Source organism: Vipera berus, assembly GCF_964194415.1.
Source record: "Vipera berus genome assembly, chromosome: Z".
In the NCBI taxonomy this organism is placed as follows: Eukaryota; Metazoa; Chordata; class Lepidosauria; order Squamata; family Viperidae; genus Vipera; species Vipera berus.
In genome coordinates, this window is record NC_138205.1 from 24,595,184 (window position 1) to 24,621,306 (window position 26,123).

A 26,123-nucleotide genomic window follows, 5' to 3' on the forward strand; every position below is an offset into this window, starting at 1 on the left:
TTCAGGTGTCTCAACCACAAAGGTTTAGAAAAGTATAAAAATCATTCTACTCACCCTTCCAATCAGCCAGCTGACCCAGAACTCGCTGCTGTTGTCATGCAGTTTCTGGCTTCCTAAATAAAACCAGTCACTTTCCCATCTTTTTAGTTTGTTCATTGCACCAACCTCATTGTTCCAGCTGGACAGAATGAACCAAATATTATTCTTCCAACATTACTTTGTACCTTCCAATACATGCCCTTCCCTTCCACTGGTATGTTCAGTTTTTCTATATTTTCAAGCTGTTTTTTCATTCATCTCAGAATTGATGCTGATCCATTCAAACTGCAGAACTGTCAGATACAGAGAAAGAGTCAACCAGCCTACTATCTGCCTCTATGGATCTTCTGATCTTTGTATCTTGCTGTGTATGTTCCTTATGTTTTTTAGGATTACTTTGCAATCTTTGCAAAAAAAAATTACTTGAGAAAAAAATACTGAAATATGAAAAAGGATGAAATTTATTTCTTGTTGCTTTGCCATATATGTTTAATGGATTCTTCTGGAGAAAGTGTAGAGACCACAGGGGACAAAAATCTATTTTTATTACCTTATTGCAGGGAACAATTTATTGCAAACCCCACCCCCAAAATTATTAACCAATAATATGTACTCTGATTTTTAAAACATATATCTATATAAACTACCTTTCTAAATTTTATTTGCTGTGCTTCTGTGAGCCATGTTTTAGGTTTGCATTTGCACTGTACCTGCAGTTAAGGTTTCAGCTTTTCCAAGAGTTCTCTTCTTAAGTGGTCATTTGCTCAAACATTTTGACATTTAGTTTCATTGTGTCAGTCTTCACTCTTTCCAACTGCCTGGGAAAATCACCACTTTTTTTGCCAAGGTTTTCAGGAACGGTTTGCCATTGCCCTATTCCTAGGGCTATGAGAGTGAGTCACTGGCTCAAGTCACCCACCTGGCACAACTAGATGCCACTATCTCCTAATTTCTAGTGTGGTGCCTTCAGCATTATACCAAACAGGTTCTTGCTCATTTTAGCTTAAGAATATTCTTTTTTTTTCTAGTCATGCCGGCCACATGACCACAGAGACATCCTTGGACAAGCGCTGGCTCTTCAGCTTTGAAACGGAGATGAGCACCGGCCTCTAGAGTCGGAATCGACTAGCACACATGTGTGGGGGAACCTTTACCTTTACCTATTCTTTTTCCCCCCTCTCCTTTAGAAGTGCTTTGGAAAAACCAGACACTTGGCAGGGTGGGCAGGATGGGTGAACTTATACTATCTTCCATAACCTTTTTATTATCAGAACAATATGAAAAAGCAAGAAATCAATTTCATAACTGTGATAGACCATCATGTAAACTTATAGTAACCTGCAACATCTTCAATTGGAGAAGATAACATATACTCCATTTTCTAATACCTGAAAAAACAAATATAAATAGATGTACTCCAGAATATTTTATTAAAATTTGCTTGAAAAATACTTTATCCCAGCTATTGATATGATATACTAAAAGGCTTATCCAGATTTTGTGTTATCTATACCACCATATATCCAATACATTTTAACATTTATTTCAGGTAAATGTACATAGGAATATGTACCTAAAAAATAGGACAAAAAATTTGAGGCTGAATATAAGAATATTTTGGGAAGGTGTGATATGTATACTTACCCGTATATGCATAATATAAGTACCTTTTTTGAGGTTGAGGGGCTTTCAACTAAAGGAATATGACATTTTATTCTGTATTTATATTCCTGTATTGAATGTTTCTTTCTTGTTTTCTTTCCTTGATATTTCTTGTCCACATTATATTTTGTAGACATAGTTATTACTTTGCTTTGTTTTATTCAATAAAGTCTTTCAATATTTATCTAATTTATGTGGGTATTACATTCAAATTTGTGAACAGCATATTCAGATTTTTCTGTAGCATAGTCAAATGAGTCTTTCAAGAGTCTTTCTAATGGCCACTCCCTCTTGTGATATCCAGGACTCTGGGATGGAAACTAAAAAAAATATGAGACATAATATAGAGAACAGGAGTTTTTGAGTTATGCAACGATTCCCTACCCCTCTTATTCAGGAAATAAGAGGGAAAAACAAGGAGGTTAGCTCAGAATGTTAAGGCAGGTTGTGTTACCAAAATGGCAACAAGTAAGAAAATAGGTTGATCAAAACCATTAAGAACTGGTAGCCCTCTTGAGGTAATCAAGATTTCTATGAAAGATCTAACTGTCCAACAAAAGGAGACTTGCAGTGCCATGAAAAGCTACCTTATATCCTTTTCATATATCAGTGTAAGATTTTAATGCATATAACAATTGAGCGTGGAATCAAAATACTGATGTACTGGCTTTATCGAAATGATTGTCCTTGCCCCCCCCCATAATAATGGTGTAGCCTTTCTTTCTACTGACTTACAGGAGATAAGAGCATTAAGAGCATAAGCATCTTATACTTTCTATTACATGTTTTACCCACCCAAATGGATGTTTATTCTTTTTTGAATTTTCCAGCGATGGCTTTTATTCTTTGAACCCAGCCAAAGGTGCTTGATTGCTAGATACAATTGGAGAGGGGGATTGGTCATCCTATCGATCTGCCTCTAGAAATATTCTTACTGTCCCTTTTTCTTAGAAGTTTTGTGATTATAATTTATAAGTGATGCAAATATGAGAAATGCTATTCTGAGCAAGTGTACTGGGCATTGCGGTGGGAGAGATAAATTCTACTTCTGTCTGTCTGTCTATCCATCTATCCATCTATCTATCCATCCATCCATCCGTCCGTCCGTCCGTCCGTCCGTCCGTCCGTACATCCATCCATCCATCCATCCATCCATCCATCCATCCATCCATCCATCTATCTATCATCTATCTATCTATCTATCTATCTATCTATCTATCTATCTATCTATCTATCTATCTATCTATCTATCTATCTATCTATCTATACAACAGAGAATGACGTGGCTGGATGGAGTCACTGAAGCAGTAGGCATGAGCTTAAATGGACTACAGAAGATGGTAGAGGACAAGAAGAACTGGAGGAACATTGCCATGGGGTCGCGATGGGTCGGATACGGCTTTACAGCTAACAACAACAACAGTCTATCTATCTATCTATCTATCTATCTATCTATCTATCTATCTATCTATCTATCATCTATCTATCCATCCATAATCTATCTATCTATGTATCTATCTATCTATCTATGTATCTATCTATCTATGTTTGTATGTATGTATGTATGTATGTATGTATGTATGTATGTATGTATGTATCTATCTGTCTGTCTGTCTGTCTGTCTGTCTGTCTGTCTGTCTGTCTGTCTATCTATCTATCTATCTATCTATCTATCTATCTATCTATCTATCTATCTATCTATCTATCTATCTAGTTTTGGCTTTCCCTGCTTATAATTGGCAGAATTATTAACCATTATCCAGCTTTTCCCCTGCATGTGGCATGCAGAATAGACATTTTTTTAAAAGCTGGAAGTAAAAGAGAATCACAAATGAAGAAATATGTGCCAGGCATTTTGTTTCACCTATCACTATTTACACTGCATCCCACATTCTGTTAATTATCTGAAATATTATTATTATTCTATGTGATATGATACATGGTCCTGGAGGAAGGTATTGTATTCTTAATGGCAAATTATGTTAATGAACACACAGAGGTCAGTATTATTTACATTTGTTAAGTATATTAATAAGCACACAAGTCAGTTTCATTTTGGTCTACAAGTCTCTTGAGGGAAATAAAAGATTAATAAACACTGAGAGTAGAAATAACTATGACTGCAGATAGATGTTTCACTCCATGAAAATTAGCAGGACAGCATTGACAGTAAGATATTTAACACTCTTAACAGCATAAAAGACATTATCTATAGAGACAAATAAGTCAGTTATAAATTGAAAATTTAACAGAAAATATATTTCCCTCTTTTATGGAGCAAATTGGTATTTATTTTAAAATGCCTTATGTTTTGTATCTCAGGGTTGGCTTTATAACTTTTTTGCAGGAAGATAATTTAAGACAATAATTGCATGACAGGGTTTTTTGAAATAATGGAATAAGTTAAGTTGTTTTAAGGATGAGAACAAATGGTTTCAATATAATTTTTCAGAAATTGAACTTCAAACAATATAGATTTAAAGACATTATGAAACAGAAGACAATTTGGAGAGATCTCTATGTAGCTAGTAAACAATGAATTAATTACATATGTTGGTACCTTTCCACATGATAATTATAAAGAATAAAACACAGTTATAATTTGCAGAAATATCAAATCAGCAGTTAGGTGGTAAGTAAAGTTCTATCATTTTTATTTAACAATATGCCATTAAATACATGTTCAAGAATGTTGTATATTAGTTTATTAGTTTAAAGGCTTTGTATTCTATTTTTTAGCCTAAAATCTGCTAGGGAAATTGAGAAAAAGATGTCTGTATCATTTACATAAAGACTTACAAATGCAGACAAATGCAAACTCAAAGAGCCATTATACAAAGAGGAAATTTCTGCTCTCAGGATTTCCAAGTAAATGACTTGGCAAATTAATTCATTATTCATTTGCTAGATTTACATTGCCTTTCTTCTAAATTGTCCAATTTTTCAACGGTACCACAATTCTGTAGGAAAAGTGAGACATTATGATTATGGTCCAATGATTTTGAGTAATCTGTCACTGATGAAAATAGACCTGAAGAAGGTTTTTCTACTCCTAGGCAATTGATCAGTACATGAAGTAACAGAACTGAAAAAAAGGAAAGAAGAAAAGATGTGAAGGTGGTTGGTTCTTTAGTACAGTTGGATTAAAAGTGGCAATTCCCACTGCATGTTTGTGGTTCATGCTCAGATTCCTCTGATCATTCTGTCCATTTTTACATTTCTTGATGTTTTTTACTCTTAACACATATCAAAATGACAGTTCCCAAATGTTATCCAACTACTTCTCCCTCATTTGTTTCCTTAAAGTTATACTAGTTTTTTTTATAAATGAAATATGGAGAACCAAACCTGAAAATTAGATCAATTATAGAAAAATTAGCCTTACCAAAGAAATTTCAAATCTCCCTGGATATGAATAAAAGAAATGATAATATTTCTAAATGTTGTTTTATTGTTAAACATTAAAGTATTATTACTGAAAATGTGGATCCACATTGCTGAAAGAAATACTGAGATGTCAGAGGTCATAGTTCTAATAGGCTGCATCTCATTTTGTGGCCAAACTCTCTTGGAGTGAATAGAGGTTTTCACTTCAGGGGAAATTGTTTTGTTTCCCCCCCAAAAAAAGTTGGACTATCATTTTCCTTTCCATTGTTGGAGAAGAGGATTTATTTACTCATTTGGTCTATATATGATTTCTTTTAAAAATATTTTTCAGTGTATTGTATTTATTACCTATAATACTACCTAATGAATGTCAAATAAGAGGCTGTAAGTAAAGTTTTCTTTTTCTTAATGAATTAACTACATATTTAACATTGGCACCTTTTGCACATGATAATTATGAAGAACAAAAAAGTAGTTATAATATGCAGAAATTTGGACCAAGCCTTCATATATGAACTGACCACTAACAGGTGAATTAGCATTGGCAAATTCATCTCATAATCTATCTCTATAGGAAAAAAGAAATGCATGGTAAGATTCCTAAATCTTTTTATTTCTCTGTTTTTAAATAAGTTAAGTATTATTGTTGAAAATGTGCTTGCATGGCATTCAACATTCTTTAAAAAAATGCTGAGATGTCAGACTTCAAAGGTACAGTAGTTTGTGTCTCACTTTCTGCCCAAACTCTACTATAGACCTTTTTGGTTTTTATTGGATGGGAGACTCCCTTTTCAAACTGAATGTTCATTTCCTTCTGATTGCTGCATAAAGGGATTTATTAATTTATTTTGCTAATATATGAGGTCCTTTGATTAAATGTTTTTAACAGTGGTATATATGTGTGTTTATCACCAAGGGAATATCAAAATAGCAGATGTTGTAACTTAAGTTCTCAAGATGTGTGCTCTCAAGATTTCCATGTAAGAGATACAGCAAATTATTGTTATATTTATTGGCTAAATTTATGTTGCCTGCTTCTAGAAGCACAACGCACCATATATTGGAATTCTCCAATTTTCCAACACTCCCGGAATCCTGTAGGAGTGCAGATTCATTATGATGGGTCCAATTATTCCAAAAATCTTTCATTGATGGAAATAGACCTGAACCAACTTTGTTCAATGCTTCAATGCCAATGCTTTTGATCACTACATGAGATAACACAACTGAAAAGAGGAAAGAAGAAAAAAAATGTGAAGTTGGTCATTGATCCTTTAGTAGAGATAAAAAAATGGGTAAAAATGGAAAACAGTGTGCTCTGATATCCCCATCCTACAACTCTGTTTTCCGTGCTCCGATCCTCTGTTCATTCAGTCCATGATTTACATTTCTTGATGTTTTCTCTCCATATATCAAAATGCCACCACCAAAATTTTCATTAACTGAATTTTCCTCCTTTCTTTCCTTGTAGTTATGCCAGCTTTGACATAAATGAACATGGAGAATCAAACTACAGTGCCTTATTTTCTGCTTCTAGAATTTTCAAAAAATCGGCAACTGCAGCTTTTGCATTCCTTTTTTTTCTTTGTGTTATATCTTGCAACTGTAACAACAAATCTTCTCATCATCTCTGCAGTTGCTTTTGACCATCGACTGCACAGCCCCATGTACTTCTTTCTCATGAATTTAGCTCTGCAAGACCTGGGCATTGTTTCAGTCATTGTCCCCAAATCCATGATAAATTCTCTCTTGGACACCAGACACATTTCTTACTTTGGTTGTGTTGCTCAATATTTTCTCTTTCTCTCCTTTGAAGCTTCTGATTTATCCCTCCTGACAGTCATGGCATATGATCGGTATGTAGCCATTTGCCACCCACTGCACTATGAGATGGTGATGAACTGGAAATACTGTACTAAAATCATAATTCTAGTGTGGGTTACAGGTCTCCTCTATGGAATGTTACATACCACTGGCACTTTTGCCATCCTTTTTTGTTCTAATGTTGTTAATCAATTCTTCTGTGAACTTCCACAATTACTAAAACTATCCTGCTCTGGATTAAATCTAATTGAGGTTGGAATTCTTGTAACCAGTATTATTGCTGGACTAGGTTGTTTTACTTTTATAGTTGTATCTTATGCAGTGATCTTCAAGGCAGTGTTAAGAATCCCTTCTGAAAAAGGAAGACAAAAAGCTTTATCCACCTGTATTCCACACCTCACAATAGTGACTATCTTATTATTAAGTGGATGCCTTGCCTGTCTGAGACCTGCCTCTAACACTCCGTCTTACATAGATTTTGGGTTGACTGTTCTGTATTCACTTCTTCCACCTCTATTCAATCCAATCATTTATAGCCTGAGAAATAAAAATATCAAATTTGTCCTTTCTCAAGTGTGGAGATTTTGATCAATTCTTCTAATATTGTTTATACTGTCTTCACCATAGTTTTTCCTAAGTTCTGTGAATAAAAGAATATGGTAGAAAGTGTGGATGCAGCAAATCCAGGTTCTCAAAGAAGAAGAACCTAGCACTATATATGTTGCTTAGCAACTGTCCCTAATTACTATCAACACGTTTTACAGTTTCTAAATATGGATGTTGGGCAGCTTTGACATTCCACAGGCTGACAACTCTTGTTGTTTAGTGAAGTGAGATACAACGTGTACAATTGGTGGTATGAGAAGTTTTATGTCAAAATATATTTTATTCTTTATACTATTTACATCTTCCCTTAAAACATTAACAGAATGGTTTGAGAATCAGTGTCTCCACTAGATAATTGACAGATAAGTGACAGTTGAAACTAAATAAAAATGATAATAAAAATATTTTGATTTTTTGGAGGGAGGGACAAACTTTTATTCAAACTTCTTCAATCCACTGAATAAGTTCTCCCAACCAAATCCACAAATCAAAGGACAATGTCTATAAGCACAAAGAGAATTAATTAAATTAGGTCTCCCAGCAGAATTACATGTTCATAAGAATAAACATCATAGATTATATACCTATACACACACACACACACACACACACACACACACAAACAATCACACACAAGCCTCAAGTGTCACCCTAGAATCAGCATATACACATTTCTACGCCTGAGACAAACTCTCCTATAAAAGTATGTCATTGTACCCCATTTCTCTGCAGCTGCTCTTACAGCCAAACTCTTTGTTTTTAGAAATAAATATTTCTCCTTTCTTCAAAGATGTCTGGATTTCATTTTTATTTATTCTTGAGCAAAACTGGCTCAAGTTTGAACTCCAAATTATGCTTCTGACAGGGGAAAAACTGAAATACAGAGGAGGTTTAAATAATGTGGTCTATTTTTCCCTGTGCTTTCCTATATGAAATGTCTTCTCTTTAATGCTGGTCCATAATGTTGTTAGCTAAAGCTTCAGCATTTCTAAAAGTATACAAGTCTCTATAACACTTCTTACCTGAAATGGTCATTTCCTCACAAACTTTGATATTTTGCTCTTTTCAGTCAATCTCAAGTCCTGGCAAATGCCTCAAAAAGGTCCTATATATATATATATATATATATATATATATATATATATATATATATATATATATATATATATATATATATATATATATATATATATATATATATATATATATATATATATATATATATATATATATATATATATATATATATATATATATATATATATATATATATATATATATATATATATATATATATATATATATATATATATATATATATATATATATATATATATATATATATATATATATGTTTTCGTAGATTCTCGCGGGTGTCTGTATGTGTAGATCTAGAGTCTCGGGTTTCTTCCCGCGTTCCTTTCATCTTCAGAAAGTTGTGGCGACGTTTCGACGAAATCCCATCCGTCATCATCAGGCCGGAGTGTTCCTCCTGCTGCTTCCAGGAGCAATGCGTGGTCTGGCTGTTCCTTTCCTTCCAACTGCCGGTGGGGCTGTGTTCTGAGGCGTGGCTGTCTTCTGATTGGGTGGATGCGTGGTTGTCTTCTGATTGGTTGGAGGCGTGGCTGTCTTCTGATTGGGTGGATGCGTGGTTGTCTTCTGATTGGTTGGAGGCGTGGCTGTCTTCTGGTTGGGTGGGGTGTGTTCTGAATGGGTGGGGTTTTTTGTTGTGTTGTAATATCCTGAGTGTTGTGATTTGGTGTCCTGAGGAGTGGGCTGTGTAGTGGCCTCCAGAGCTTTGGTTTGGCTCCGAGTTCGAGGACCTGCTATGTATCTCTGGTATGGGTCAGTCAGGTTCGTGTGTGCGTTCTTCTGTTTGGGTGATGGCACTTTTGCTTGACTTGTTCTATCTTTTATGTGGGAGAGTTTTTGTTCTGGGTGTGGATGAGTCTTGCTGGGGCTGGTGGCATTTGGGGTTGTTTGTTGGTTTTTTAAATCCTTGTTTGCTGAAATTCGTTTCTCTATCAATGCTGGTTTCCAAATGGCATGTAGGCGGGAGGTGTCGTCTCGCTTGTTCATACTGTCTGGGTGTTTTTCTATTTCAATGGCTTCTCTGATTATTCTGCTATTGAGATGTTCTATTTTGGCGATTGTTTTTGTACCTTCAAAATTGATGTTGTGTCCCGTAGTGTTTATGTGTTGTACTAGTGAAGATGTGTGATCTTTCTTCTGTACTGAGTTCTTATGTTCTTCTACACGTACCTCTATTCTTCTGTTAGTCTGTCCGATGTATGTTGCTGGACAGGAGGCGCATGGGATTTGGTATATGCCCTGGTTTTCCAGTTCTATTTTGTCTTTGGGGTTTCTCAGGATGGTTGATATCTTTCTGTCAGTGTTAAATGCGGTTTTGATGTTATGTTTGCGTAGTACTTTACTGATTTTGTCGGTTGTTCCTTTTATGTAGGGCAAGATGGCTCGTCCGTTGTTCTGTTCTTCTTCTTGGATGTTTTTCTGTTTCGGAGTCCCCTGCTGAATCATATTGGTGATTTTGTTTTTTTGGAACTTGTTTGCTGTCAATATGTCTGTCAGGGTGTGTAGTTCTGTTTGTATATGTGTTTCATCCGCAAGGCATCTGGTTCTTGTTATTAGTGTTTTGGCTACTGAATTTATTTGTGCTGGGTGATGATGTGATTGCGCATTGAGGTAACGGTTGGTGTGTGTTTTCTTTCGGTAGACTGTGTGTCCTAGGGTGCCGTTTTGTTTTTTGTATATAAGTACATCCAGGAAAGGTAACTGGTTGTTTGTTTCAATCTCCATGGTGAATTTTATTTTGGGATGTAGGCTGTTCAGGTGTGTCAGGAAGTTTTCTAGCTCCTTTCTTCCATGGGGCCAGATCACGAAGGTGTCATCCACATATCTGAGCCACAGTTTTGGTTTGTTTGTGGTCTTTTCCAGAGCATTAGTTTCAAATTCTTCCATGAAAAGGTTGATATCACCAGTTATCGCCAACCTTTTCATGGAAGAATTTGAAACTAACGCTCTGGAAAAGACCACAAACAAACCAAAACTGTGGCTCAGATATGTGGATGACACCTTCGTGATCTGGCCCCATGGAAGAAAGGAGCTAGAAAACTTCCTGACACACCTGAACAGCCTACATCCCAAAATAAAATTCACCATGGAGATTGAAACAAACAACCAGTTACCTTTCCTGGATGTACTTATATACAAAAAACAAAACGGCACCCTAGGACACACAGTCTACCGAAAGAAAACACACACCAACCGTTACCTCAATGCGCAATCACATCATCACCCAGCACAAATAAATTCAGTAGCCAAAACACTAATAACAAGAACCAGATGCCTTGCGGATGAAACACATATACAAACAGAACTACACACCCTGACAGACATATTGACAGCAAACAAGTTCCAAAAAAACAAAATCACCAATATGATTCAGCAGGGGACTCCGAAACAGAAAAACATCCAAGAAGAAGAACAGAACAACGGACGAGCCATCTTGCCCTACATAAAAGGAACAACCGACAAAATCAGTAAAGTACTACGCAAACATAACATCAAAACCGCATTTAACACTGACAGAAAGATATCAACCATCCTGAGAAACCCCAAAGACAAAATAGAACTGGAAAACCAGGGCATATACCAAATCCCATGCGCCTCCTGTCCAGCAACATACATCGGACAGACTAACAGAAGAATAGAGGTACGTGTAGAAGAACATAAGAACTCAGTACAGAAGAAAGATCACACATCTTCACTAGTACAACACATAAACACTACGGGACACAACATCAATTTTGAAGGTACAAAAACAATCGCCAAAATAGAACATCTCAATAGCAGAATAATCAGAGAAGCCATTGAAATAGAAAAACACCCAGACAGTATGAACAAGCGAGACGACACCTCCCGCCTACATGCCATTTGGAAACCAGCATTGATAGAGAAACGAATTTCAGCAAACAAGGATTTAAAAAACCAACAAACAACCCCAAATGCCACCAGCCCCAGCAAGACTCATCCACACCCAGAACAAAAACTCTCCCACATAAAAGACAGAACAAGTCAAGCAAAAGTGCCATCACCCAAACAGAAGAACGCACACACGAACCTGACTGACCCATACCAGAGATACATAGCAGGTCCTCGAACTCGGAGCCAAACCAAAGCTCTGGAGGCCACTACACAGCCCACTCCTCAGGACACCAAATCACAACACTCAGGATATTACAACACAACAAAAAACCCCACCCATTCAGAACACACCCCACCCAACCAGAAGACAGCCACGCCTCCAACCAATCAGAAGACAACCACGCATCCACCCAATCAGAAGACAGCCACGCCTCCAACCAATCAGAAGACAACCACGCATCCACCCAATCAGAAGACAGCCACGCCTCAGAACACAGCCCCACCGGCAGTTGGAAGGAAAGGAACAGCCAGACCACGCATTGCTCCTGGAAGCAGCAGGAGGAACACTCCGGCCTGATGATGACGGATGGGATTTCGTCGAAACGTCGCCACAACTTTCTGAAGATGAAAGGAACGCGGGAAGAAACCCGAGACTCTAGATCTACATATATATATATATATATATATATATATATATATATATATATATATATATATATATATATATATATATATATATATATATATATATATATATATATATATATATATATATATTTCCTGGCAACTTTAATTTTAAAAGAGGTTTGCCATTGCTTCCTTTGAAGGGCTTTTAGAATGGGATTGGCCCAAAGTCACACAGTAGGCAACATTCCTAAGGGGGAATAGAAGTCCCAGTCTTCTGGTTTCTAGCCTGTTGCCTTAACTTCTGCATCAGATTGGTTTTCCATGTCTGATTTTGCCCTGCTGGGGGCCCTAAAAGGGTTTAAAGTCACCCTGGAGAGGTGATGATGAAATAGGTGGTTCCTGGCTGATCATGGAGAGATGGCATTCAATCCATTTGATCTGAATAAAGCCCTACAAACTGTCAGGGGAAGGCTGGCTGTATTCCATTGACCAGCTTCCAGCTGCTGACAACCAAAGAAACAAAACACTAATTAGCTAGCAGATCGTAAACAGCATTTTTGGATCTGGGTGAGAATATTGATCCTTTCTTTACTATTTTACAACTGGATTTCCTGGAAAAAAATCCCCAAAAGTTAAAACCTCCAAACATAAGAAGTAAGGGGACTGCAGCCCCACCGTTCAAAGGAACAGAAGCAGTTTTAATTTCTTTATGGGGGACAGAAATACATAATACTGAAGTAGAAGCAATATAAAACTACCATTTTGACAAATCTGAGAACTGAGAAAACTGTTAAGATTTTCTCTTTGAAAGAATATTGGGGTGAAATATAAGAAATCAACCTTCTGTTTTAAGAGTTGGAAAATGGGTATGGAGTGACATCTAGTGGTGGATTAGGCTATAGCAACATAGCTGCAATGACTGATGCTGACCTGGCAAGAAGTTTATAAGTAGATAACAACTTAGTTTCTTTGTTGTTGGTGACTCTTAGCTTAACAGAGAACAGCTGGCAACAGAGAAAAATATTTTGGCATACTTACTACCATGACCTTTTTGGACAATAAACATCTATTGAGCTTTTATTTTTAATCTTAAGAACTATTTGAAGAGAAGGAAGAACTTGACTTTTGGCTACGTCTGTCTGGGAGGGACAATTCTTTCACATAAAGAAGACACAACAAGAAACTATGATGAGATTAAAAACAATTTAATTAACATAAATGAGCAAATCTCTAATCTAAACCTACTAGAAAGTTCCCAGAAAACAACCAATTGTCTGGGAGGGACAATTCTTACTTTCAGGGAAACATGATACAAAGAAATCTTCTCAGGCTGATGGTTAGCATTTGGGTGAGACTAGATAAGGTCTGACAGCATTGGAGGGGGAATATAAGACTTTGGTATTCCATGCTAAACCCCCATTTGACTTCTTCTCCTGGCTTAGCCACTCTCCCTCCTACTTTAGCAGAGCTTATGTGTCCTGTACTTCCTAATACATGGACTTCCCTCTCACTGGGAGGTTCTGTTTTTCTTCATTTTGTAGCTATTTTTCCATTTGTCCCAGTCAAAGCTGCAGAATTATCAGATTAAAAAAAAAGTCAGTCATCCTACAATCTGCCTCAAGGATGTACCTATTCCTGTATCTTATTCTGTATGTTCTTTAAAACTTTCAGGATCACTTTGCACTTTACGTTTTGTTTTTTTACTTGAGTAAAAAATAGTGAAATATGAAAAGGCTGAAATCTGTTTTTTGGTGCTTGGCCACAGGGGCTGTAATGGATTCTTCTGGAGAAGTGGTAGCAATGACTACTCTGGAAGAAATTCTATCATTACCATTGCAGGCAATTGATTTCTATAGATTTACTGTATTAATTATTCTACTATAGGTATTTTATAGGATTCTATGGATTTATAACTCATTTTATGAGTCTTGTGTCAGGTCTGTATTTGCAGTCTACGCAGGCAGTGAAATGCACCCTATAAAGAGGTATAGTTTGATTGCAACAATAAACTATCAACTTGCTTGATTACACTCTCACCAAAAATGCCTCTGGTTTATATGATTTTATTGTGCACCTGATTCTATTGATAACCCACTAGGTTTCTATGAGTTTCTTGCCATTCTTTTCATCATATTCCCTTTTTTCCCCCAAAAGGCCTGAATATTCTGCCCCTTAATTAACTAATTAATAGCTGTTTCCCTCACTGTGGTGGGCAGAATAGTGGATGGGATTTCTTAAAAGGTGGAAGTGAAAGAGAATACCAAGTGGTGAAACATGCTTCAGGGAGGTCTTCTCACATGATTCATGTTTTAACTCTCACTTCTGCTTGATGGGGGTAAATTTGTAAAGGACTTTCTGATCACATGCCTGATGGGGGTAGCTTTGAGACAACAAGCCATACTAAACCACACTAGTCTTAGGGATTTCCCACTTCCAGCCACATACTGCACCATCATTTTTGTTTAATACAAGTTTATTGATTTTTTGGTTTTACATCCCGGTGTTTATGAAGCAATACGGTGGTTGGGTAGTTAAAAGTAAACAATAGCAAAGTCATTTGTAGACAGGTCAAATTACATCAACAAGAATTCCCTCTCAGATTCCCTTAGTTATGGTAACATAGTCAAATTTATCAAATTGATACATTTCTAATTATACCACAATCAATTAGAACAATTTTCAATATATTTTCACATATACATATCCATGTCCTGTTTTTAAGTTATACCTGATTGGAATGCAAAATTCTGAACTAGCCTATAATATATAAAAGAAAGCTTAATTTTCAGTTAGCCCCCATTTCTTTATATAGTAATTACCCTGTCTAGAATACATATATAATTCATGTCAGTGTGTTCTTACATTATATACAAATTTATTCTATTTAATATCTTAATAGTTCACCAATTATTGAAAAAAAATCTTTTGTTGTTTCCTTCCAAATTCTGTAATATAAGGTAAAAGGTAAAGGTTCCCCCGCACATGCGTGCTAGTCATTTCCAACTCTAGGGGCCGGTGCTCATCTCCGTTTTAAAGCCAAAGAGCCAGCACTTGTCCGAGGACATCTCTGTGGTCATGTGGCCGGCATAACTAGACACCAAAGGCGCACGGAACGCTGTTACCTTCCCAGCGTAGTGGTCCCTATTTTTCTACTTGCATTTTTACATGCTTTTGAACTGCTAGGTTGGCAGAAGCTGGGACGAGTAACAGGTGCTCACTCTGTTATGCGGCACTCGGGATTCGACCCGCCAAACTGCCAACCTTCTGATTGACAAGCTCAGTGTCCTAACCCACTGAGTTCTAATTGCTAAAAGTTAAATATAAATTCAATATGTATCTTTTAAAGATTCCCCTTAGTCCATTAAAATAATTTTTAGCTCTATCATTAGAACAAATGTATTCTATTTATCATCTTAGTAGTTCATCATTTTTTAAAATAATATCTCTTACTATATCATTGCAAGTTCTATGATATAATTCAAAGTTATGTTCTGATAGCTATTCTATTTCATTATATAGTAATTATCATATGTAACATATGTACATATTATATTTGTCATCCTTACAATTCATCTATAGTTAACAAAGTATGTTTTATTGTTTGTAGCTAGTTTTCATCCCCTTAGAAATCTAGATCCTAAATATAGACTCAGTTTATGTTTTTTAACAGTTCTCCTTGTGCAGTTGAGAGAGGAATTGAAGCTTTATCGTGGCAAGTCCCAACACTTACAACAGAAAAAACAGATTTATTTATTTTTAAAAAAAATCTAATTCTAGGTTTCTTCTTATGCCAGGCTGGCTTCCATATCATTGCTTTTAGGTTGTCAAGTGTGTCTCCCTTTCTTCCTACGCACATTGTTTGAATCCAGGGAGACCATCCAATTGTCAATTTTTCATAGGGAGTGACCCCTTTGTAGCCATTAAATTTTCATTCCAGTAAATCCAATCTCCATGTTTGGCATAGTGCAGTTGTCGTTTATTCAGTCTGGTCTTCTTTCAAATCCATCTGGCTTAGATAGGAGGTCATCTGGTGGTGTTGTAGTTGTTGTTTGGTTGATTGAAGTCTTAGTGTACAGTATTTGAAGGTCTTTGGCATCCTTCATCTTAGTATTGCTTTCTTCAGCTTCTGTTGCTTGTTGGATTGTAGGTTTTATAGTTGAAATTGAAGTTTGGGCATCAAGGCTCTCAGTAGACTGTACTTGTTGTACTTTAGAGTCCCCTGTTTTGTTGTTGGATTTTTCATCCTCTATTCATTTTTGGATTGTCAGTTCATCAATTGAAATAGAAGTCTCGTTTGCTGAGTTTGTGCTGTCATATTTGTCTTTAAGTCTGGCTTTTATTTCTGTGGTCATTGCCAAAATTGTATCAAGTATGAGTTTATAGTCAAGTGGTGGGATATATTCTTCCATTTCTTTAGTATTTTACAGTTAGGCCTTTTATTGGAGGCTATTTTAATAAAAGTCAATAAATGTCCACCTCCACTATTCCTAAGGGTTATTTTCAGTTCCAGGTGTTCCCAATTTTTATCTTGAAAGATAATGTCAAGGACAAATCTGTTAGAGCAAGATCTCAGAATACAAAAAAGGTTTACTTGCTATACCAGGTTTCACCACAACATGTCCTCAATAGCCTGTACAATCCTTTTGCAGACTAATATAATATAAGTCTTTTATCCAATTAATTCATTTGTAGTAGCAAACAGGGTATTAGGTCCCCATAGAAATAAGCAATAAAAACTTTTTAGTAGCCCAGAGATTTCAGAGGTACAGAAAGGGTTGCTTAGTTATTTAGCTTAGTCAGTTAATTTCTTTTGAGGCTTTAAAATTGTAAATCCCCAGGTAAGCAGTCGCCAATCTTTCAAAAGAGGGGGAGGAGATTTTCAAAAAGGTCCCACAGGAAGGTAGTTAGGGGAATAAGAAAGGTAAGGTCTCACCCAAATCCTCCAGATTGCTTCATTGTGCTTGATGGTGCTTTTGGCTTTCAGCAGGCAACGGCTTAATGATCGGCCATCTTAATGGCCGATCTCCTCCTCCTCTTCTTCTTCTTCTTCTTCTTCTTCTTCTTCTTCTTCTTCTTCTTCTTCTTCTTCTTCTTCTTCTTCTTCTTCTTCTTCTTCTTCTTCTTCTTCTTCTCCTTCTTCTTCTTCTTCTTCTGCCTACTATCTACCTCTACGGATCTTCTGATCCTTGTATCTTGCTGTGTATGTTCTGTAAGTTTTTTAGGATCACTTTGCAATCTTTGCAAATGTTTTTTTACTTGAGAAAAAATACTGAAATATGAAAAAGGATGAAATTTATTTCTTGTTGCTTTGCCATATATGTTTAATGGATTCTTCTGGAGAAAGAGTAGAGAGCACAGGGGACAAAAATCTATTTTATTACCTAATTGCAGGGAACAATTTATTGCAAACCCCACCCCCCAAAATTATTAACCAATAATATGTACTCTGATTTTTAAAACATATATCTATATAAACTACCTTTCTAAATTTTATTTGCTGTGCTTCTGTGAGCCATGTTTTAGGTTTGCATTTGCACTGTACCTGCAGTTAAGGTTTCAGCTTTTCCAAGACTTCTCTTTTTAAGTGGTCATTTGCTCAAACATTTTGACATTTAGTTTCGTTGTGTCAGTCTTCACTCCTTCCAACTGCCTGGGAAAATCACCACATTTTTTTTTGCCAAGGTTTTCAGGAACGGTTTGCCATTGCCCTATTCCTAGGGCTATGAAAGTGAGTCACTGGCCCAATTCACCCACCTGGCACAACTAGATGCCACTATCTCCTAATTTCTAGTGTGGTGCCTTAAGCATTATACCAAACAGGTTCTTGCTCATTTTAGCTTAAGAGTATTCTTTTTTTTTTCTAGTCATGCCGGCCACATGACCACGGAGACGTCCTCGGGCAAGCGCTGGCTCTTCGGCTTTCAAATGGAGATGAGCACCAGTCTCTAGAGTCGGAATCGACTAGCACGCATGTGCAGGGGAACCTTTACCTTTACCTTTTCTTTTTTTCCCTCTCCTTTAGAAGTGCTTTGGAAAAACCAGACAATTGGCAGGGTGGGCAGGGTGGGTGAACTTATACTATCTTCCATAACCTTTTTATAATCAGAACAATATGAAAAAGCAAGAAATCAATTTCATAACTGTGATAGACCATCATGTAAACATGCTGTAACCTGCAACATCTTCAATTGGAGAAGATAACATATACTCCATTTTCTAATACCTGAATAAACAAATATAAATAGATGTACTCCAGAATATTTTATTAAAATTTGCTTGAAAAATACTTTATCCCAGCTATTGATATGATATACTAAAAGGCTTAGCCAGATTTTGTATTATCTATACCACCATATATAGGACAAATACCTTGAGGCTCAATATAAGAATATTTTGGGAAGGTGTGATATGTATACTTATATGCATAATATAAGTACCTTTTTTGAGGTTGAGGGGCTTTCAACTAAAGGAATATGACATTTTATTCTGTATTTATATTCCTGTATTGAATGTTTCCTTCTTGTTTTCTTACCTTGATATTTCTTGTCCACATTATATTTTGTAGACATAGTTGTTCTGTACCAGCCTACTACCGGCCCTGCAGAAAAGGCAGGGACAACCCCTTTACAAAACAGCAAGAGGCTGGAACTAAGCCTGCCAAATTTATTGACATAAAACAGAGCAAAACAAGACACGAACCATGAAACAGGAGCTATTCAAATGGTTGCCTTCAGCAAACCAGCCCTCCCACACATTCCCCTTTTAAACAGTTCAAGGCATGGCTTCTCTCTGCCTCCTTCCGAGGTGCCCCATTGCCTTCCTCTGTTTACTCCTGATTGACTGCCTCCTGTGTCGGGCGTCCTTGAACAGGGCCAGCTGTGGGTCATCTTCATCCACGCTGTCAGGCTCACACAGCTGGGTCTGCATCATAACCCGATGGGAGGGGCCTGGCTGAGGGCTCTGCGGAGCCTCAAGGCTATCCTCAGCAAGCTCTCCAACACCCTCAGCAAGCTCTCCAACATCCCCCTTCTCCTCCTCTGAATCGTCCGACCTAACTGCCGAACCCACAGGCTGACCCTGAATCACAACACTAGTTATTATTTTGCTCTGTTTTATTCAATAAAGTCTTTCAATATTTATCTAATTTATGTGGGTATTACATTCAAATTTGTGAACAGCATATTCAGATTTTTCTGTAGCATAGTCAAATGAGTCTTTCAAGAGTCTTTCTAATGGCCACTCCCTCTTGTGATATCCAGGACTCTGGGATGGAAACTAAAAAAATATGAGACATAATATAGAGAACAGGAGTGTTAGGCATATGATGATAGCCTACATATTGGGTTGGAAATATATAAGCCATAATGATGTTGTAACTTTAAGATGTTAATTGGCCAATGGGTGTGTAAGTGTTCTCATGGCCATAAGAGGGAGCTAGGAATGTAGCTTCTCTCTCTCTGAATTCACTGCTCTCTCTACTATTACTGTTTTGCTGTACTGTTGGTTTACTCTCTCTCTATATCTATCTATCTATCTATCTATCTATCTATCTATCTATCTATCTATCTATCTATCTATCTATCTATCTATCTATCTATCTATCTATCTATCTAGACAAAAGAGAATGAGGTGGCTGGATGGAGTCACTGAAGCAGTAGGCATGAGCTTAAATGGACTCCAGAAGATGGTAGAGGACAAGAAGACCTGGAGGAACATTGTCCATGGTTTCACGATGGGTCAGACACGACTTTACAGTTAACAACAACAACAACAGTCTGTCTATCTATCTATCTATCTATCTATCTATCTATCTATCTATCTATCTATCTATCTATCAGTCTGTCTATCTATCTTATGTATACTGACTTTCTAAAACAAGTATTTGTATAACTCCTTTTTCTAACCACTAAATATCTTGATCTGTGAGATTTTGTAGTGATTTCTATAATTTATTTTATTATTTATTCTATTATACGTAGCTTTTATAAGTCTCTGTGGGCTTACGTTGCATCTCATTCTCTGAGCCTTCTTTTAGGTCTCTATCAGTAGTCTCATCAGTCAGCCACATATATATATATATATACAACAGAGAATGAGGTGGCTGGATGGAGTCACTGAAGCAGTAGGCATGAGCTTAAATGGACTCCAGAAGATGGTAGAGGACAAGAAGACCTGGAGGAACATTGTCCATGGGTTCACGATGGGTCAGACATGACTTTACAGCTAACAACAACAACAACAGTCTGTCTATCTATCTATCTATCTATCTATCTATCTATCTATCTATCTATCTATCTATCTATCTATCTATCTATCTATCTATCTATCTTATGTATACTGACTTTCTAAAACAAGTATTTGTATAACTCCTTTTTCTAACCACTAAGTATCTTGATCTGTGAGGTTTTGTAGTGATTTCTATAATTTATTTTATTATTTATTCTATTATACGTAGCTTTTATAAGTCTCTGTGGGCTTACGTTGCATCTCATTCTCTGAGCCTTCTTTTAGGTCTCTATCAGTAGTCTCATCAGTCAGCCACATATTACCTACAAAGGAGTGTGGTTTATAATACAAAAGTACCATAATCATGTTTTGTTTTTTTGTTTTTGTGGAGGGGGGGTATTCCCACACAAATGCCACCAGGTTCTATTCTTTTACTGGATAACTATTGGCATTCTACTAGGTTTTTATGGGCTTCCTGATATATATAGTTTTGGCTTTCCCCGCTTATAATTGGCAGAATTATTAACCATTATCCAGCTTTTCCCCTACATGTGGCATACAGAATAGACATTTCTTAAAAGCTGGAAGTAAAAGAGAATCACAAATGAAGAAATATGTGCCAGGCATTTTGTTTCACCTATCACTATTTACACTGCATCCCACATTCTGTTAATTATCTGAAATATTATTATTATTCTATGTGATATGATACATGGTCCTGGAGGAAGCTATTGTATTCTTAATGGCAAATTATGTTAATGAACACACAGAAGTCAGTATTATTTACATTTGTTAAGTATATTAATAAGCACACAAGTCAGTTTCATTTTGGTCTATAAGTCTCTTGAGGGAAATAAAAGATTAATAAACACTGAGAGTAGAAATAACTATGACTGCAGATAGATGTTTCACTCCATGAAAATTAGTGGGACAGCACTGACAGTAAGATATTTAACACTCTTAACAGCATAGAAGACATTATCTATAGAGACAAATAAGTCAGTTGTAAATTGAAAATTTAACAGAAAATATATTTCCCTCTTTTATGGAGCAAATTGGTATTTATTTTAAAATGCCTTATGTTTTGTATCTCAGGGTTGGCTTTATAACTTTTTTGCAGGAAGATAATTTAAGAGAATAATTGCATAAGACAGGGTTTTTTGATATAATGGAATAAGTTAAGTTGTTTTAAGGATGAGAACAAATGGTTTCAATATAATTTTTCAGAAATTGAACTTCAAACAGTATAGATTTAAAGACATTATGAAACAGAAGACAATTTGGAGAGATCTCTATGTAGCTAGTAAACAATGAATTAATTACATATGTTGGTACCTTTCCACATGCTAATTATAAAGAATAAAACACAGTTATAATTTGCAGAAATATCAAATCAGCAGTTAGGTGGTAAGTAAAGTTCTATCATTTTTTATTTAACAATATGCCATTAAATACATGTTCAAGAATGTTGTATATTAGTTTATTAGTTTAAAGGCTTTGTATTCTATTTTTTAGCCTAAAATCTGCTAGGGAAATTGAGAAAAAGATGTCTGTATCATTTACATAAAGACTTACAAATGCAGACAAATGCAAACTCAAAGAGCCATTATACAAAGAGGAAATTTCTGCTCTCAGGATTTCCAAGTAAAAGACTTGGCAAATTAATTCATTATTTATTTGCTAGATTTACATTGCCTTTCTTCTAAATTGTCCAATTTTTCAACGGTACCACAATTCTGTAGGAAAAGTGAGACATTAAGATTATGGTCCAATGATTTTGAGTAATCTGTCACTGATGAAAATAGACCTGAAGAAGGTTTTTCTACTCCTAGGCAATTGATCAGTACATGAAGTAACAGAACTGAAAAAAAGGAAAGAAGAAAAGATGTGAAGGTGGTTGGTTCTTTAGTACAGTTGGATTAAAAGTGTCAATTCCCACTGCATGTTTGTGGTTCATGCTCAGATTCCTCTGATCATTCTGTCAACTTTTACATTTCTTGATGTTTTTTACATATCAAAATGACAGTTCCCAAATGTTATCTAACTACTTCTCCCTCATTTGTTTCCTTACAGTTATACTAGTTTTTTATAAATGAAATATGGAGAACCAAACCTGAAAATTAGATCAATTATAGAAAAATTAGCCTTACCAAAGAAATTTCAAATCTCCCTGGATATGAATAAAAGAAATGATAATATTTCTAAATGTTGTTTTATTGTTAAACATTAAAGTATTATTACTGAAAATGTGGATCCACATTGCTGAAAGAAATACTGAGATGTCAGAGGTCATAGTTCTAATAGGCTGCATCTCATTTTGTGGCCAAACTCTCTTGGAGTGAATAGAGGTTTCCACTTCAGGGGAAACTGTTTTGTTTTCCCCCCAAAAAAAGTTGGACTATCATTTTCCTTTCCATTGTTGGAGAAGAGGATTTATTTATTCATTTGGTCTATATGTGATTTCTTTTAAAAAATATTTTCCAGTGTATTGTATTTATTACCTATAATACTACCTAATGAATGTCAAATAAGAGGCTGTAAGTAAAGTTTTCTTTTTCTTAATGAATTAACTACATATTTAACATTGACACCTTTTGCACATGATAATTATGAAGAACAAAAAAGTAGTTATAATATGCAGAAATTTGGACCACGCCTTCATATATGAACTGACCATTTACAGGTGAATTAGCATTGGCAAATTTATCTCATAATCTATCTCTATAGGAAAAAGAAATGCATGGTAAGATTCCTAAATCTTTTTATTTCTCTGTTTTTTTAAATAAGTTAAGTATTATTGTTGAAAATGTGCTTGCATGGCATTCGACATTCTTTTAAAAAATGCTGAGATGTCAGACTTCAAAGGTACAGTAGTTTGTGTCTCACTTTCTTCCCAAACTCTACAACATATATTTTTGGTTTTTATTGGATAGGAGACTCCCTTTTCAAACTGAATGTTCATTTCCTTCTGATTGCTGCATAAAGGGATTTATTAATTTATTTTGCTAACATATGAGGTCCTTTGATTAAATGTATTTAACAGTGGTATATATGTGTGTTTATCACCAAGGGAATATCAAAATAGCAGATGTTGTAACTTAAGTTCTCAAGATGTGTGCTCTCAAGATTTCCATGTAAGATATACAGCAAATTATTGTTATATTTATTGGCTAAATTTACGTTGCCTGTTTCTAGAAGCACAACGCACCATATATTGGAATTCTCCAATTTTCCAACACTCCCAGAATCCTGTAGTAGTGCAGATTCATTATGATGGGTCCAATTATTCCAAAAATCTTTCATTGATGGAAATAGACCTGAACCAACTTTGTTCAATGCTTCAATGCCAATGCTTTTGATAACTACATGAGATAACACAGCTGAAAAGAGGAAAGAAGAAAAAATGTGAAGTTGGTCATTGGTCCTTTAGTAGAGATAAAATAATGGGTAAAAATGGAAAACAGTGTGCTCTAATATCCCCACCCTACAACTTTGTTCATTCAGTCCATGATTTACATTTCTTGATGTTTTCTCTTCTCTCCATATATCAAAATGCCACCACCAAAATTTTCTCTAACTGAATTTTCCTCCTTTCTTTCCTTGTAGTTATGCCAGCTTTGACATAAATGAACATGGAGAATCAAACTACAGTGCCTTATTTTCTGCTTCTAGAATTTTCAAAAAATAGGCAACTGCAGCTTTTGCATTTCTTTTTTTTCTTTGTGTTATATCTTGCAACTGTAACAACAAATCTTCTCATCATCTCTGCAGTTGCTTTTGACCATCGACTGCACAGCCCCATGTACTTCTTTCTCATGAATTTAGCTCTCCAAGACCTGGGCATTGCTTCCGTCATTGTCCCCAAATCCATGATAAATTCTCTCTTGGACACCGGACACATTTCTTACTTTGGTTGTGTTGCTCAATATTTTCTCTTTCTCTCCTTTGAAGCTTCTGATTTATCCCTCCTGACAGTCATGGCATATGATCGGTATGTAGCCATTTGCCACCCACTGCACTATGAGATGGTGATGAACTGGAAATACTGTACTGAAATCATAATTCTAGTGTGGGTTACAGGTCTCCTCTATGGAATGTTACATACCACTGGCACTTTTTCCATCCTTTTTTGTTCTAATGTTGTTAATCAATTCTTCTGTGAAATTCCACAATTACTAAAACTATCCTGCTCTGGATTAAATCTACTTGAGGTTGGAATTCTTGTAGCCAGTATTATTGCTGCACTAGGTTGTTTTACTTTTATAGTTGTATCTTATGCAGTGATCTTCAAGGCAGTGTTAAGAATCCCTTCTGAAAAAGGAAGACAAAAAGCTTTATCCACCTGTATTCCACACCTCACAATAGTGTCTATGTTATTATTAAGTGGATGCATTGCCTATCTGAGACCAGCCTCTAACACTCCGTCTTACATAGATTTCGGGTTGACTGTTCTGTATTCACTTCTTCCACCTCTATTCAATCCAATCATTTATAGCCTGAGAAATAAAAATATCAAATTTGTCCTTTCTCAAGTGTGGAGATTTTGATCAATTCTTCTAATATTGTTTATACTGTCTTCACCATAGTTTTTCCCTAGTTCTGTGAATAAAATAATATGGTAGAACAAGAAAAACCTAGCACTATATATGTTGCTTAGCAAATGTCCCTAATTACTATCAATACTTTTTACAGTTTCTAAATATGGATATTGGGCAGCTTTGGCATTCCACAGGCTGACAATTGCTGTTGTTTAGTGAAGTGAGATACAGCGTGTACAATTTGTGGTATGAGAAGTTTTATGTCAAAATGTATTTTATTCTTTATACTATTTACATCTTCCCTTAAAACATTAACAGAATGGTTTGAGAATCAGTGTCTCCACTAGATAATTGACAGATAAGTGACAGTTGAAACTAAATAAAAATTATAACAAAAATATTTTGATTTTTTGGAGGGAGGGACAAACTTTTATTCAAACTTCTTCAAACCACTGAATAAGTTCCCCCAACCAAATCCACAAATCAAAGGACAATGTCTATAAGCACAAAGAGAATTAATTAAATTAGGTCTCCCAGCAGAATTACATGTTCATAAGAATAAACATCATAGATTATATACCTACACACACACACACAAACAATCACACACAAGCCTCAAGTGTCACCCTAGAATCAGCATATACACATTTGTACACCTGAGAAAAACTCTCCTATAAAAGTATGTCATTGTACCCCATTTCTCTGCATCTGCCCTTACAACCAAACTCTTTGTTTTTAGAAATAAATATTTCTCCTTTCTTCAAAGATGTCTGGATTTCTTTTTTATTTATTCTTGAGCAAAACTGGCTCCAGTCTGAACTGAAATACAGAGGAGGTTTAAATAATGTGGTCTATTTTTCCCTGTGCTTTCCTATATGAAATCTCTTCTCTTTAATGCTGGTCCATAATGTTGTTAGCTAAAGCTTCAGCATTTCTAAAAGGATATAAGTCTCTATAACACTTCTTACCTGAAATGGTCATTTCCTCACATACTTTGATATTTTGCTCTTTTCAGTCAATCTCAAGTCCTGGCAACTGCCTCAAAAAGTTCCTATGTATATACATATTTTTTTCCTGGCAACTTTAATTTTAAAAGAGGTTTTCCATTGCTTCCTTTCAAGGGATTGGGATTGGCCCAAAGTCTGGCAACATTCCTAAGGGGCAATAGAAGTCCCAGTCTTATGGTTTCTGGCCTGTTAACTTAACTTTTGCATCAGATTGGTTTTCCATGTCCGATTTTGCCCTGCTGGGGGCCCTAAAAGGGTCTAA

The 26,123-nt window shown here is 35.8% G+C and overlaps 2 protein-coding genes across 2 annotated transcripts; both read left to right on the forward strand.

Moving 5' to 3' along the window:
• Positions 1-6,585: 6,585 nt before the first annotated feature.
• Positions 6,586-7,500, forward strand: LOC308677224 (olfactory receptor 14A16-like; the record flags this gene model as incomplete). Its single annotated transcript, XM_081343440.1, has 1 exon — positions 6,586-7,500. One exon carries the CDS (start codon positions 6,586-6,588, stop codon positions 7,498-7,500), a length of 915 nt encoding a protein of 304 aa, XP_081199566.1.
• Positions 7,501-23,948: 16,448 nt separating this feature from the next.
• Positions 23,949-24,863, forward strand: LOC308677220 (olfactory receptor 14A16-like; the record flags this gene model as incomplete). Its single annotated transcript, XM_081343436.1, has 1 exon — positions 23,949-24,863. The coding sequence occupies one exon, from the start codon at positions 23,949-23,951 to the stop codon at positions 24,861-24,863; it is 915 nt and encodes a 304-aa protein (XP_081199562.1).
• Positions 24,864-26,123: the final 1,260 nt, after the last annotated feature.